Below are 15,652 nucleotides of genomic sequence, written 5' to 3'. Positions count from 1 at the left end.
TGGCATGGAAAATGGACATTTTAATGTAATTTTTAAAAATAATAAAGAAAATATTTTAATAATAAGTAACAATTGAATTTCCTAGGAAAATATTTATTAAACATTATAATGTTATGATTTACAAGAAAATGCTATTGTTGGAATTCCACATGAAAAAAAGTAAAAAGCCAATTAATATTTCATTTCATTTAAATCATCCAACCAACCTGTGCAGATTGTATTATTTGCTTTGGACAGGCACAACGTTTCAACTATTTACCCATTATTTATTCAGTAGTGAAGTAAGTATATTGATCTTTAACTTAAATATTAGGAATACGACCAAGTGTAAAAATCCAATCCTTTTCTAGACGCACCACGAAGTGTCCACGTCTACGTTTCCACAACAGGGCAAGTTTACTATGCTAATAGTGTGTGATTTGATTGAATAACTTCTAAATTGGTTTGTGTCTAACTAACTGTTAAAGGATAATGAAAAAACAACAGTACAGAAAGAACAGGAAAATCATAACTAAAGATTTAAATATAAATGTTAAGAAATGTGTACTCCTAAAATAAACATTTCAAATTTTGAACGAGGGAAAAATATCTCAAACTATATATCAAAAGGTTGTATAAACTATTCTCCTTTTTTCTTCTGTCTTTCTTCAGTCTATGCTCTCTTCTTTTTAAGAAAAATATAATCCCCTGTACTAACTAAACTAAAAGTCAACTATTTTCCAATGACTCAAAATCAACGACAATTGCTGTAAGGAAATAATATTCTAATGTCTTTATCACTTTATTTATACTTTACATTTTCTTTATCTCTTATTTGTGCATGTAAAAGTTAATGTTATCTTATTTATTTGGAGACAAATGATTAACTATTTAAAAGTATTTAAAAAAGGAAGCGATCAAATATTTATTCTCATATTCCATGGGGTGAAGAAACCCGGAAATTGTTCCTAAAACTACGGACTACAATCCCCACAATTATGTTCATTGTTTCGTCACACACTTTCAACCAATAGCTGAGTGGGGCAGAGTGCCACGTGACCAGCAGTGCATCAGATTTAAATTGTGGTTATTTGTCACCGTTTGAATGCGAGGCAGTTTTTTTTTGTTTTCAGAGGCGCTAGAGGTTTGTAATATTTTTTTACTTTAATCCAACCCTGAGTTCCTTGAGCCAAACGTATTGTTTAAATATATTTACCTTTAGTTTAAAGCTGAGTTAACGGTTTAGCTAAGTTTAGCTAACCTTGCTAGCATGCAAACGTTAAAGTTAGCGCGGCCACTAAAGATCGTGTTTAACTTCCGTCTCTCCGCTGTTTGTTCACAGTGTGAGTGTAAATGTTGTGTTTACAGTTGAAGGTTCCGCTGCAGGTCTGATCCGGATCGATCTGTTGCCCACAGAGAAGATGGACTGTCGAGATAAGAGCGGTACGTTTTACACCAACTGATCCGGAGTCAGCGCTAAACCGTTCACACCGTGTTACACATGTGTTCGATATCAACGGTCCTTCTGCCTCTGAACAGATGTGTTCTTTCTGATCGATGAGAAGTTCGACTTCGATGTTTCTCTGTCTCCCGCCAGGTAGGACTCCGATCCCTTCATTCAGTAAAAGTAAAAGTAAAAGCTTCAGTGCTGTCAAATCTTTGTATGTATTCAATCCATCCTGCAGTCATTTTGTTATTGTATTCAATCTCGTAATTATTCTTGAGTAATGGATGAGATGGAAACGTGTACGAAGGACAAGTACCACATAGTTCAGCACAGTACTTTACACCGCAGCAAATACTCATACCAGTACTTTTCTATCATTAAATGTTGGTGCTTGTAATTCATCAGGTGTGAGCTGCTCATGGACACATTTTCTAGAGCAAACACCCAAATGTCATTTAATGTTCCCTCCACTCTTTAGTTTCAGCATGATATACTAAAACCTACGACCCAGCTTCCCAAGTTAAATGTTTAGCTTCATTATAATTCTAAAATGAAGGTGTCCGCAATAAAGTGCCGGTGTATAAATGATGCAAACAAAAAGTGGTTACATTCAAACACAACAGCGTATAAATGGTGAAATCGTATACCATGGAAGATGAAATGTGAGCTGTTTGCGTTGCGGTGTCTCTTGTGCCCTCTGAAGCTCCAACGGTGATGAAGACGAGGTGTTTGTGGGTCCCGTCGGCCACGCGGAGAGGTGTGTCTCTGCCAATGTGGCGTCCCTCGCCAGTGGAGGCGGCGTGCGGACGAGCTGGAGCCCGCTGAATGGCGAGCAGCTGGACGCCATGTGTCAGGAGGCCCAGAGAGTAGCCGGCCAACTGCAGTGCGCTAGTCTTCTTGTGCCCCCGTCAGTCCCCGACGAGGCGACTGGCGCGTTCTCCCAGGACGCTGAGGCCCAACTGGCTGCGGTTGATCGACGCGCGAGTGCGCTCAGCCCCGTCAAAAGGCAGACCTTCTGCGTGCAGGACAGTCCCATGAAGCAGCTGCCGCCTGCCATCCGGCACCGCCTGCTGACCGAGCGAGGCGCCACTACGGCTACACCCACCCGCCCGGGCACTACAGCGACACTCGCCCGTCCGGCCACTACAGCCACATCCGCCCGCCCGGGCGCTATAACTACGTCGACCCGTCCGGCCACATCCGCCCGCCCTGCTGCCAGACAGAGCGCCTTGAGTCCCGCGGCCGGGGTCAGGCCTTTGCCCAGAATGGGGCTGCGTGGGAAAGCCACCCTCGGCGTTGCCGTGGTGCTGCCGAGCAAACCGGCTGCCGCTACGATTCCCTGTGCGGCCGGCAAGAGGAAAGCGGAGAGGCTGCAACCACCGAGCAAAGTAGGAGAAAAGTTCTGTGTTTTTTTTTTTTCTGTCTCTGTGCTCCTGGAGCTTAAATGTGAACAGACCTGACAATTTAATGCTTTATTGCCCTGCTAATCTTTACCCGAAATGTTGCTCGAAAAAGCCTAGATACATTTCCAACAAAAGTAGAACCAAAGACAAAATATTCATATTTCTACGCAACCTTTTGTGAGGCTAAACAGTCTGCTGGGCGTCATTAGCGTGACTTCAAAGCATTCGTAAATGGCTGCTTGTGGACACCTCTCATCCTGGGTAACTAAATCCCCAAAAAGGTAGAAATAAAACAATGTTTCTCTGTTACAGAGATTATTTCTTTTCCGTCTGCTCATTTTTTTCCCTTTTTTGTTTATTTTTAATTAAATAGCCAATGGGTGGTTGGAGGCGGAGCCCCTCTTCTCGCCCCCCCAGCAGAGGGGGGTCATGTGAGGATTTGCTCTCTGATTCGGCAAGCGTGGCGTCTGACATCAGCGACTCATCCCTCAACTCCAGCATTCTGGGAAAGCGCACAATGGCTCCGCCCACCAAGGTAGCATACCTGATAAACAAATTTGACCATTGAGGCGGGTTCTAATCTGAAAACGGCGCCACCCATTGCTGCAGACCAACTTATTAAGTTGAAAATATTGGAAGTGTTCATCAGCGAACTACAGTCAGGATTAATGGAATCTATTTTTAACACCCTCTCGCGATGCAAAACAAAAGAGTACAATGTTTTTCCCCGTCAGCGTGCTCTGGGGAACCAGTCAGGGGTGAAAGCTCCGCCCCTTCAGAGGATGAGGGGGACTGAGAGGAAGAACACGTCCTCTTCCTCGTCCTCAGTGTCCAGCTTCAACTCCAGCCTCTCGCTCTCCCCCGCTACAGGTACGCAAACTGGCACCCGAGCGCCTGCGTGTACCTGTGTGCCCAGGTGAAGGTACCCTATCTGCTAAAAGCTAACGCGTGTCCACAGCGACGGGTACGCTACCATGTATCCAATTGCCAAGCTGCTGCCGGTTTGTCAGCTAAATGTACGAAACCCATTTGGTTCAGTGTCCTGACAAACGAACCCTGAACAATATCAGGAAACATTTGATGATGAGTTTACAATCTGTACCTTCCCAGATTGTATAATAAACCGCACGAGGGGCTCTGCACACAGTCACAAATGAATTCTGTGTCTTGTACTGTCGTCTCCTCTCAGGTAAAGCAAACTCTTCTCTGAACCGGAGTCAGAGCAGCTCCATTGGCCCCGCCCCCAGCAGACCGGCCAGTCACAGCAGGCCGCGCCGCTCCACCGCCGCCGCAGCGGAGCCAGCGCCTTCCACCGCTGGCCGCCGCTCGCTGTCCACGCGGGCCAGGAAGCTGTCTGAGGCGGAGCATGTCAAAGCCCCTGTGTCCACACCGCTTAAGAGGGCCGAGGCCACGCCCCTCCACATGACTCCTGCCAAGAGGGGTGTGGAGAGGACCGCCGCCGTCCCCTCCACTGCCTCGACCCGGCTGCACAGTGGGTTAAAGAACAAGTCCAGACCAGAGGCCCCGGTCCTACCGACACCCAGCGGGAGAGTCCGAGGAGTCGGTAAGAAGCTGCGAGGTCGTTTGTGTCCTCGTGGAGATGAAGAAAAGATCAAACACAAATATGTAAAAATATGAATTCTGCTTCTGAAATTGGAACAAACAAATAATACACACACAGTACAGTCTTATTATAGGGCAGGCTTATAATTTAAAAGAAGGGTAATCATAATAGTTTTACAACAAAGGAGTCTAACGCAACCAGGTTCTCTTATGCAGGTTACTCCATCCACACTTTAAAACGCACAATAATAATAATAATAAAGAGCGCAAACGTCCGTCTTCGTTTTTCAGCTCCAGATGTCTCGAGGCCAACCAGGCCGACGTCGGTGAGCGGCGTGGACAGGTAGGCGCGCCACACACACTCTCACTGAATTTATACAAGAGCTTCAATTCTATTCTAAGATGACATTACACATGTGACAACATTTGTTTTGATTTTACATTTTTAAATTTTATTTTTTGTTGCCGTCTCAAACCATGTGTTCTTGGACCGTATGAAAAAGGACAATCTGATGTCATGTTTTACGGCTTCTGGATGTGAAAAACCTTTTGGCGATAAAGACGCGCTTTTTAATACTGCCAGAGCGCTTTGGGGGATCTGAGTTTGTTTGGGTTAAGTTCTACCCGCCCTTCTCAGTGATGTCATCAATCCCCCCCGCCCCCCTCGTCTGCAGTCGTCTTCCTCAGAAGCCGATCTCTTCTGTTCCCCTGACGCCCTCGGTAAAGGCGCGGCGCCCCTCCGCCCTCCCCACCCCGGTGAGGCGCAGGATGTCCGGCATCCCCGTCGCCACGCCAACTAGACCCCCGCCCACCTTCGACTTTGACCCGGCCTCCATCCAGAGGGAGATGAGCTGCAGGTGAAATGCTTCAATCTGTTGCCGACCAATAGGAATCCATCGGGGGGGGGAAAGTCGCAAATTCACCGCTGTGTTGTTTTTGTGTAGCCCCGCCCCTGCAGACACACAAGAGGCGGAGCCTGTTAATGCACCGGATGTCCAGCCCTTCTGTCTCGAGGAGGAGGAGGAGCCGCCTGCTGCCCCGCCCACCAGCCCTGACCAATCAGAGAACTCTGATCCTCGAGCTCCGATTCAGGACGACTCGCAGCGCAACAAGAACCCGATTGAACTGGAAAGCACAGAAAAGAGCAAGAAACAGGAGGTCAGAGGTCACGCTCAGCCCGGGTCTGTTTACAATGGATTTATTAATGTCCTGCAGTTTCAGATCTGTGTGAAAGTCTGATTTGGGGTATAATTTAGCTCCTGTTTTTCCTTTTTAGGTATTAGTATTCAGTTTCTAATTTCCACAACTTTTTTTTTATTTTTTATATCAGTTTAAATGTTTGAGACTCTGTAGAAACAGGGTCTTAAAACTCTAATATTAGATTCATTATAGTGAAGCTGAACATCATATTACTAATGTTTATTCACAGGATTTGTATAAAATAGTTAATAGAGAGGAGATATAAGGATAGAGAGAATTACTTTGAGGAGGTCGGTTTTAGGCATTTTTGTTAAATGGCATTTTGTTACTGACAAACCAGTAGGGTTTTGCGAGTGTGTAGAACGTATTTTAGTTCATTCTTCATCAGCTGCTTCCTCCTATACCTGGAAGGTCTGTTTGGTTTTTAAACTACTTTCATGTTTTTTTTGCTGCAACAAGAGCTTTATAAAGGTTTGTCTCATTTCATCCTAGAAGCCGACCTTCTCACCCTTCCCTCCCCAGGTCCTCCTGTTGGATCTTCCCGCTCCGACTCCGCAGCCTCACGAGAAACTTCTCATCGACTTAACAAACACGCCCGACCTGATCCGGACCAGCGGCACGGCCTCCACCCAGGTTAACACATTAATATCCCACAATCCACCCCTCCCAGCTGGAGGGTGGGGTAGGTTAATGCCTCTGCAGGTACTAGGGGAGACATGTCCCCTCTAAGACCGAGTGGACCGTTCAGTGAGCTAGGATACGGCTTGTATGTCGCTGTCATGATAATTGTTTAAATGCATTTCGTGTCTCCTGTTCAGCAGCTGATCGACTTGAGCTCTCCGCTCATCAAGTGGAGTCCGGAGGAGAAGAGGGAGAACAACGCTCCGCTCATCAACCTCTCCTTCTGATCTAGACTCTTCCCCAACGGGACTCAGCAGAAACTCTTAATAATCATGAACCCGGTTAAATAAAATGTTTTAAATGGGGAAAATATTTGAAGGTGGAGTGTTTCCTGCATCTGATTGTACCGTTTTTATTTGTCTCCAGCTTGCTGCTCTTATTGATGTCTGAATAAATGTTAATGTCACTCCTGTCATTTCATTTATTCTAGAACTGTATCCGTACGGTGCCAGAGTTTGATCCACCATTGCAACAGAGGAAGAGTGTAAAAATAGAATTGTAAGAAAAATAAAACGTCTCAAGGATTATTTGAGCATCACAGTTAAGCTCCTAACTGCTGTTTAGTGTTCTCTGAGTGACGGTTCACCTGACCATGTTCTTCTTCTGCAGCTTGGTTACTAAAATTGAGGTGATTTCTGGCAGCCCCTGTGGGCTGAAGTGGTAGTGAATCCCTCCAGAGAAGCTGTCGTTTTACTGCAGCTGGGTCTGCTATCGCAGCATCGATGGGACCCTGAAAGCACCGTCTCCACCTTACTGTCAAAAAGAACAGCGAGCGCGTAGAAAACTCCTTCGAGCGCGAGCAGAGATTCTCCTCGCGAGCAACGAAGTTCACGTTTCGCGAGCGAGCAAGACGAACTTTTGCTCGCGCGAGACAGACTTTTGCTCGCGAATGTTTAATTTTGGTTAAATTCTTAAGGTCATTTAATCATTATGTTTTGATCAGAGTTGTGATTAAAGGTTTGGGTGGGCCGCGAAAGATTTTCAAATTGGGCCGCAGCATTCTTAAGATTGGGAGCCGCTGGGTTAGTAGAATAAGGCTATGGGTTAGTATAAAACAAGAGAATAAAGTTTAAAATTTTAAAATATGTATTTATTATCTCTAGTTACCAGCAGGGGGCGGCTCCTCAGGTCCACAGAAGTCTATGAGAAGATGACTACTTCTCTCGATTGATTCCCTCAGTAAAACTTGTAAACATGAGTTCATGGTCTCAATCTCTAGTTTCAATTCTTCAATACAGCATGATGTTCTTTTAGAAATTATGGCCCATTTTAGAGTCAAACAGACCACAAAGCAGGGGATGCTTTAGGGCGGGGCTTACTGGTCTTTGACGGGTCTCTACCAGCAACGTATATAGTGTTGCTCCCTCACTCCCCTGCGTCCTAATACGGTCACTTCCTGGTCTTTGGTTGCATAAGAACTAAGCTGGCGACGGCCAAATCAACAAATCCAAGGCTTCAAAGCTCAAGTCGACAGTATGTCCACTTCTCGTATCCAGTGTAAGGAGGACAAAACCAAAACGCACATGATCTGAAGGTGCAGTTCGTTGTTTATTTAAAATGTCAACTTCTCACTAGACTCCGAGAGGTGTCGCATCAGTCTCCCATTAGAAACCCCTATTGAGCCCCCCCCCCCCCAAAGTCTCGTCTACAACATGGAAATAACATGGAAGCTACTCTATTTGTGATAAAGTATTGAATGGATTTACAATTGTATATTTGCTTGATTATTCCTGGCAGAAAAGCCATTTCATGGTATCTGGGAATCGTTTCCTTTTCTGAAGGAAAATTTGAATGACTGTTGATGGAATAAACAATAAATAGAACTGAATAAAGAAAATTGTGTTTTATCCACCCAGAGGATCTATTGACATGAGGCAGGTGCACTCTGTTCCCCCAGTCTCTCAAGGTCACATCAAGGTAATTCATGGCTATATGTCTCAGGGTGGGAACTGGCCAAATGTTTTCAAGGCAACGTGCCTCTTATCACTAAGTAAAGCTCTCCTGGCTTTTCCCCAGCGGCTAGATATTGATATAAAATCAGCGGCTGCAGAAGGACCCTGCATTAAACACTGCACATCTGCAGGCAGGCGGCATGGCTTTCCTCAAGAGCACCTTCATCCTCCTCGTCCTCCTTGGGCTCTCCTGGTGCTCCCTGGCCGAAGAGAAGGTGAGCCCGTCTCCAACCTCCTTGTGGGATAAGTGTGTTGTAGTGTTCACCTCATTTAAAATCATCATCCAATACGCAGAACTATTAGATAACCTTTAGGGCAAAATAAATGACTTATCACAGATTCAGAGATAGATATTTAATTTATATAATCGAGCTGAAAAGCTCTGAAGCGTCTTATGTAGGTGAACGCTGTCGTCTTGCAACGTGCAAAGTGTCCCTTTGGTCCTAATGAGAGACGTCTCGTCCCTGATTCAGGGACTGTCCGTCTCTGAGCTGCTGTGGAGGGCCAACAAGGATGTTGGTAAGACCACCAGCTCCTTCATTCATCTACTTCTTTTATTTATTCAGGTGGAAGATGGCTTCTTTGAACTTTACATATTTATATATTGTCTTAAGTATTGTCTATAATTCAGAGGTGAAATGTGAGTACATTAACTCAACCACTGCGGTAAGTATGTGATAAACTGAAGGCTGTAGTGTCAAAATCCTGCTGCTTCTTCAGATAAATGAACCTTTTAAAAAGCCTCTTGGATCAGGTGGAAAATACATCATCACAAAGCTTAAAACTGTTATTTTTAGAGGTTCTCACTGGACATACGATAAGACTATGAGCATAAATGCAGACTATATCACTAAACAGCATATGAAGGAGGTACAATGAAACACATCGATGCAGCAGGAATATTTTTGTATTTTTGTCACACACAATTACTACTTTTACTGCATGCGGAGCTCTACTGACCCTTTGACGTCCTCTTACAGTGCACACTGAAGAGGAGCCCCTGGTGGTGGATGACATCGCTTATGACAATGAAAGTGAGAGGAACGCTGACCCCTGCACCTCCGGCGGCTGCATGTGGGCAAAATCTGCAGATGGGAAGGTGTACGTTCCTTATGTCATCGCCGCACATTACTGTAAGTACCCGAACGCTGAGCAACACTTGTTGACCACACGACTGCAAACATGACATCTGATGAAAGAAACCTGGTTTGAGGTAAATCAGTGTTGTAGTTTTTATCGTTGGATCTCAGGTTCTTTCTCTACAAAACAATTACAATTTAGAAAAAGGGATCACATGTATATTATTACGACTCCATTTTCCATTAAGCAGCATTTTCATTTATTTGGTAAATAGTGTGTTCTACAGTGTGTAACCTGAACTATCTGCTGCAGTCTGCGTGTAAGTGCCTCACACCTAAAGCTTCATCCTCTGTACGGATCAGCAGGGGCCGACTCCTCTGGTCCCATAGACGTCTATGAGAAAATTACTTCTCTCTTGATTTGTTCCCTCAGTAAACATTGTAAAAATGAGTTGATGGTCTAATCTCTAGTTTCAAGTCGTCTTCAATACAGCATGATGTTCATTTGGTGAATTATGGTCCATGTAGAATCAAACAGACCATAAAGCAGGGATTCCTTTCGGTTTGGGCTTAATGTGATTGATGTTGTCTCAACTTGCTTTAAATTGCTCCAAAAAACGTGCTGACAGCTAAATTGCCGAAATCAAGATTCTTAAACGGCTCCAAACCAATGAACAAAGTCCAATTATTATTTCTAGTTTACGGAAACAAAAGGGAGCCTTTGCAGTCCAACTGGACACGTCCTCACCGCGGCCTCCTCTTTGTCCTCCAGGGAATAGTCTGGAAACCATGAACAATGTGGTCAGGGTTAGCTTCACAGCGCCCCCGCGGTCCCATGTAACATGACCATGATCAAACACGTGTGGCTCTTTTACGACGGATATGTGCGAGTAAGTGAAAGTCTTCTCCTCGTGTCTCGCCAGCTTCTCGTGAGCGCTCCATCATCGAGCGAGGCCTGTTCTCCTTCCACGATGTCTCCTGCATTCACTTTGTCCAGCGCACCAGCCAGAGGGACTACCTGAGCCTGCAGTCAGACAACGGGTAACATACAGTGCTTGTGTGCGTGTGAACGGCACGCACCTTTTAATAAAGCATTGTTTAAGGCAAAAGGATGGGTGTTAGATAAGACCTGCTCTTTGAGTCTCTTAAAAACGGAGTTGTCTCACATCAAACCACATGTCAAACACATGTCAATATGTTTACTTCACATTTAGACATATTTGGGACGTCCAAACGTTTGTTAAATAATGTTTTACGAGTTCAAATTACTTTTAGTTGCAATTTGGAGAATGAATGAACAACGGAGCCATGCTGCTCTTCCCCTGTGTGTTTTTGGGTGCAGGTGTTACTCCTACGTGGGTCGCCGTGGTTACTCCCAGACGGTGTCTCTGGACCGCCAGGGCTGCCTCTACCACAGCACCGTGCAGCACGAGCTCCTCCACGCCCTCGGCTTCAACCACGAGCAGTGCCGCTCCGACAGGGACCAGCACATCCGGATCCTGTGGGAGAACATCGGGACGGGTCTGTGACGTCCACATTACAAGAATGTTACTCTAACAGTCCCACATGAAAAAAGAAAATTACATTTTGAGAGGCCGGAAGAAGAAATTGTTTATTCGATTCCCCTAATTATGTTCTAAATCTTCTAAAGAATCTAAAGAAACATCTTAAACCTAAAATAATCCCCCACTTAATTATCAAAAGTGACATCGGATTGACTGTTATTTCAGTCATTTCTAATAAAGAAAGTGACAAAGATTAGGAAAGAAGAAGATTCTCTGTACAGTTCTGGTGTTGGACCCCCATGCAGAATTTTGTTCAATAAAACAGTCACAGAAATGGGAAAGTGAGGCTAGTTAGCTTAGCACGGGTGCTAACAAGAGCTTATTCAAAAGATCTATAAAATAATGGATAGCTCCTCCATCTTCCGGCCCCTCAAAGGTCAGCTTGCTATTGTTTCTATGGAAATCGGTGATTTCCAATAATTTCCTTGGGAATCAATTGAAATCACACCAAATTATTGCCTTTTGCAATCAGCCCTTTGATCTTTTACTAAAATACTATCGTATAAAGGCATTCTCTCTTTTGTCACCCCTGTTCTGGTTTCTGTCCTCTCAGGTTGGGCGTACGCCTTCGACAAGATCAGCACGCTCAACCTGAACACCCCCTACGACTACAACTCTGTCATGCAGTACCACAGGTAGTTAAGGCAACCACTCATATCTCCTTTCCTCCTCCGTTCATTGAAAGTGATGGGGATTGATGGATTGTTAATTGTTTGTACATTGAGATTTGTTCCCTTATGTTTTATACTGAGTATAGCGTGATCTTTATTTTAGTCTTTGAACTCTCCAAAATATATATTAGAAAGGTTAGAATAAGTCTTACCTTTTCAATTTAATTCAATCAAATTCAATTCCCCAAAAACTCACATGGGCACAGGAAAAAATTCAGCCAGAGTAATATATAATATTCTTGTAATAAATATTTAGAATGTATTACTCTTGTCCAACAAAATCACAGATTTAGTCACACTAACCACACATAAAAACGGTTATTGTTTTAATATTTGAAATATGAGCAAATAAACCCTCTACACAATATTTAAATAGCAATGATTTCTCCTCATTTGTTTATCCAAACAAAGAATAATAGAACTCTTGATAAATTGCAGGTATGCCTTCTCCGGGAACAATAAGCCCACCATGGTTCCCATCCCCGACCCCAACATCGAATTTGGCACGGCCGACCAGATGAGCAAGAACGACATCAGCCGACTGAACCGGCTGTACCAATGTTAGCCGGTAGGAAAAGACATGGTAGTGTGAACGCACGCTTTCCTTCCCCCCAACGGATGATGAGAACATCATGGTGCAAAGACATCATCTCCACAATAAACCTTGAACACTGAACCCAGCTTTGTCATTTGTAACATTTCTACTCCTGAAGAAGAGTTCAGAATTGAAACTCGTGTACGAGCAGCAGGATTGGTTTTTGGTCATTACTCCTTGAAGTGGTGGAATGAGTAATAAAATCAATAAAAATATAGATTGAATATATTATTTAATTTTGCCTGGGGGAAGTCACTGAGGTTGTCAAACACCTCCGCAGTAGCAAAGCCCCGGGGATTGATGATATCCGTCCAGAGATGCTGAGGGAAATGGGTGTTGAGGGGTACCTCTCTTCAAAAGGGGGGACCAGAGTGTGCCAATTGCAGGGGTATCACACTGCTCAGCCTCCCTGGTAAAGTCTACTTGAAGGTGCTGGAAAGGAACAATGCAGATTTTGTCCTGGTCATGGAACAACAGACCAGCTCTTCACTCTTGCAAGGATCATGGAGGGGGCCTAGGAGTATGCTCATCCGGTCTACTTGTGTTTTGTGAGGTCCCTGAAGAAGACCGGGGCCCTAGAGATACTGTGGTGGTGCTGCTGGAGTAAGGGGGAGGGGGTCTCTTCTTGGGGCCATCCAATCCCTGCACACCCAAAGCCAGAGCAGTGTTTGGGTGCTCGGCAGTAAGGCGGAGGCATTTTCGGTGGGGGTTGGCCTTCGCCAGGGCTGCGCCTTGTTACCAATCCTGTTTGTGGTTTTCATGGACAGGATATCGAGGCGTAGTCTGGGGAAGGAGGGTTTACAATTCAGGGTGCTGCTGATCTGATTGTCGGGATGAGGATTAGCACCTCTAAATCTGAGGCCAGTGTTGTTCAGGTAGGTAGCAGGTAATCGAAGGATTGCCTACTCCGGGTAGAGAATAAGTCCTTACCTCAAGTGAAGGAGTTAAAGTACCTTAGGGTCTTGTTCTCAAGTTAAAGGAGGATGGAGTGTGAGTTTGGCAGGAAGATCAGATCAGCGGGAGGTATTGCACTCGCACAACGATCTAACCGTCGATCTTCGTTCCTACCCTCACCTATGGTCTGTAACCTAATCAATAATGGGTCATGACCGAAAGAACTAGGTGACGGGTACAAGCGGCCAAAATGGTTTTCCTCAGGAGGTCGGCTGCCGTCTCCCTTAGGGTGAGAAGCTCAGTCACCAGTGAGGAGCTCGGAGATTATTTCTCAACACTCGCCTGGGAAAGCCTTGGGATCCCCCAGTAAGAGCTGGTAGATGTGGCCCATGAAAGGGAGGTTTAAGGAACAACTGGAGACATTATTTATTAAATAGAAAACCAGATGTTTGTTCTACTCAGTGATTGACAGGAGAGATGATCAGAGGAGCAGAGTTTTTACGATTATTATTAATAAATGGACTAAAGTATGGGTAGAGTTTCTCAGTGAAGCAGCAGTCAGTAAAGGAGTAGATCAGAGCTGCAGCACCAACGTCATAAAAGGAGACCAGACCCTCCTCATAATCCACAAACACCCCCACCTTCTCAGGCCAGGACTTAAGAGAGAAACAGACTGGAGGGTCAGCAAAAGCTTTGTACATATTCTGATTTCTCAAACATATCGTCCAGTAACCATTCTGAGGAGACAGTGAGCGGAATCTCTTCCTGTTGATGGACTCTCTCACCACTCCTAAATCCCAGTCAGTCTTCCCTTTAACCTGAACCTCGTAGTAAAATCTACCTGAAGAGAAACTCTGCTTTCCTAAGACAATAAAACAAAAATTAAATCTCTCTGGATTGTCTGGAAGATTCTTCTTTTCATCTCCATGTTTAACTTGTTTTCCATCATCAGACAGGATGAGTTTAGGATGTGCTGTATCAGGATCAAGTGTCACATCTACTGCAGACTGCTGGACTCTCTTCAGCTCCAGCAGCTTCATCTGTTTACTGAGCTTCTTCTCCAGCTGATGCACAGCTCTCACCACAGTCCCCTCATATGAAGGTGCACTGACTCTGACTCCTGTCCAGTCCTTGGTGGGTGGAGCAGTGTTCAGGGTCCTGAAGCTCTGGAGGAGGTGGAGGTGGTCTTCAGAGCATGAGAGCTGCTCCACCTCAGTGCTTCTCTTCTTCAGCTCAGAGATCTCCTGTTCCAGCTCTTTGATGAAGCCTTCAGCCTGTTTCTGTGTCTTTCTCTGCTTCTCTTTGATGGTGTCGACGAGCTCCGCCTGGCTTCTCTCAACAGACTCCTTCAGAGCGCTGAAGACCAGGACACCTTCTGCTACCTCTCTGTCTGCTGCTTCCTCACTGAGCTCCACTGAGTGTTTGATCTCCTGAATCTTCAGTCGTCTCTTCTGGATCATCTGCTGGACTTCAGCCTCAGCCTTCCCCAGCTCGGCCTTCTTTCCTTCATATTCTTCTCTCAGAGGAACAACATCGTGGTTCTTGTGGTCTAAAACAGTGCAGAGCATGCAGACACACATCTGGTCGGTCTTACAGAACAGCTCCAGCAGTTTATCGTGCTTCGTACACATCCAGCCTTCCAGGTCCTCCACAGGGTCCATCAGATGGTGTCTCTTCAGACCTGACGTAGTCAGATGAGGCTCCAGGTGAGCCTCACAGTAGGAGACCAGACACACCAGGCAGGACTTGAGGGCCTTCACTTTGGTTCCAGTGCAGACGTCACAGGGAACTTCTCCTGGTTGGGCAGCTTGTTGCTCTGAGCTTCTGCTGCTGGCTTTCTGTTGAGCTGACAGTCTGAACTGAGCAGCCATCTCAGAGATGAACGTGTTGACCCGAAGTTCAGGTCTGGTGTTAAAACCCTGGTTACAGTTGGGACAGTTAGGCAGGGCATTAACGTTCCAGTGGACAGTGATGCAGGCTTTACAGAAGTTGTGTCCACATGGTATGGTGACTGGATGAGTGAACACGTCCAGACAGATGGAGCACAGGAACTGATCTTCAGTCTGCAGACAGCTGGCAGCAGACATATCGACACTCTGAGGACAACAAGTGTGGAGAAACAAGACTGTTATTACATATCTTTTGATTTTTTGTTCCACAAATTTAAACTATTAGAAGAACCTCTTCTATCAGAAGGGTTTGTCCTCTGCTAGATAGTTAATGTCGTTGTGTTTTGCACAATAAGATATGTGCAAGCGCCTTCATAGGTCGGTAAAGTTGGCAAGATATTCACAGATTCAGACTTCATTTTACTAATACCAACCGGTCTGCGAGCTGGACGCATTGGTCTTAATGTGCGGACTGAGGAGTGCCGATAACGATTGTAAATTAGGGTTGTAGCTGGTTGTCATCTACGGTCCACTCAGGAATCAGGAAACATCTTGAAACAGTTCAAGAAGAATAAAATAAAATATAATGCTATGGGTTAGTAATATAAGGCTATGGGTTAGTTTAAAAATAAAGAAAATAAAAGTTAAAAGTTAGAAATATTTTTAAAATAAAGTACGGTTACAGAGAGGTATCGTTTGTGTTTCGACTTTCTATTCTATACTTTCTTTTAGTG

At 44.9% G+C, this 15,652-nt stretch overlaps 3 protein-coding genes across 6 annotated transcripts in view; 2 read left to right on the top strand and 1 right to left on the bottom strand.

Moving 5' to 3' along the window:
• Nucleotides 1-1,011: 1,011 nt before the first annotated feature.
• gtse1 (G-2 and S-phase expressed 1) lies at nucleotides 1,012-6,679 on the top strand. Of its 4 annotated transcripts, none has more exons than XM_040164066.2 (12): nucleotides 1,012-1,123; nucleotides 1,348-1,422; nucleotides 1,519-1,576; nucleotides 2,130-2,814; nucleotides 3,203-3,364; nucleotides 3,564-3,699; nucleotides 4,019-4,393; nucleotides 4,684-4,735; nucleotides 5,067-5,249; nucleotides 5,337-5,550; nucleotides 6,115-6,225; nucleotides 6,414-6,679. In XM_040164066.2, the coding sequence occupies exons 2-12, from the start codon at nucleotides 1,401-1,403 to the stop codon at nucleotides 6,498-6,500; spliced, it is 2,085 nt and encodes a 694-aa protein (XP_040020000.2). In that variant the 5' UTR covers nucleotides 1,012-1,123; nucleotides 1,348-1,400; the 3' UTR covers nucleotides 6,501-6,679. The 4 variants fall into 4 exon arrangements, with proteins under 4 accessions (XP_040020000.2, XP_040019998.2, XP_077939135.1 ...); XM_040164064.2 differs by having other exon boundaries at nucleotides 1,016-1,123; nucleotides 6,411-6,679; XM_078083009.1 differs by having other exon boundaries at nucleotides 1,028-1,123; nucleotides 1,322-1,422.
• Nucleotides 6,680-8,328: 1,649 nt separating this feature from the next.
• On the top strand, nucleotides 8,329-12,216 carry LOC120809897 (hatching enzyme 1.2). Its single transcript, XM_040164070.2, has 7 exons — nucleotides 8,329-8,440; nucleotides 8,699-8,744; nucleotides 9,206-9,358; nucleotides 10,228-10,345; nucleotides 10,647-10,825; nucleotides 11,423-11,504; nucleotides 11,979-12,216. Exons 1-7 carry the CDS (start codon nucleotides 8,366-8,368, stop codon nucleotides 12,103-12,105), a joined length of 780 nt encoding a protein of 259 aa, XP_040020004.1. The 5' UTR covers nucleotides 8,329-8,365; the 3' UTR covers nucleotides 12,106-12,216.
• Nucleotides 11,754-15,652, bottom strand: part of LOC144383766 (E3 ubiquitin-protein ligase TRIM21-like) — a 4,628-nt gene continuing 729 nt past the window's right edge. Inside the window, exon 2 of the mRNA XM_078083010.1 lies at nucleotides 11,754-15,125. Coding sequence (XP_077939136.1) covers nucleotides 13,488-15,116 — 1,629 coding nt within the window. The 5' untranslated portion in view covers nucleotides 15,117-15,125 and the 3' untranslated portion in view covers nucleotides 11,754-13,487. The remainder of the gene's footprint in view (nucleotides 15,126-15,652) is intronic.

The sequence above is a fragment of the Gasterosteus aculeatus genome, chromosome X (genome assembly GCF_964276395.1).
Source record: "Gasterosteus aculeatus chromosome X, fGasAcu3.hap1.1, whole genome shotgun sequence".
Lineage (NCBI taxonomy): Eukaryota > Metazoa > Chordata > Actinopteri > Perciformes > Gasterosteidae > Gasterosteus > Gasterosteus aculeatus.
Note: the sequence above shows the minus strand (reverse complement) of the source record. Positions and strands in the feature narration are given on the sequence as shown.

Coding starts and splice junctions, on each gene's coding strand:
- gtse1 (XM_040164064.2), top strand. CDS start 1,401: ATGGACTGTCGAGATAAGAGCG. Junction 2,815..3,202: donor GGCTGCAACCACCGAGCAAA/GTAGGAGAAAAG, acceptor TTAATTAAATAG/CCAATGGGTGGTTGGAGGCG. Junction 3,365..3,563: donor CAATGGCTCCGCCCACCAAG/GTAGCATACCTG, acceptor TTTCCCCGTCAG/CGTGCTCTGGGGAACCAGTC.
- LOC120809897 (XM_040164070.2), top strand. CDS start 8,366: ATGGCTTTCCTCAAGAGCACCTTCATCCTCCTCGTCCTCCTTGGGCTC. Junction 8,441..8,698: donor GCTCCCTGGCCGAAGAGAAG/GTGAGCCCGTCT, acceptor TCCCTGATTCAG/GGACTGTCCGTCTCTGAGCT. Junction 11,505..11,978: donor TCTGTCATGCAGTACCACAG/GTAGTTAAGGCA, acceptor GATAAATTGCAG/GTATGCCTTCTCCGGGAACA.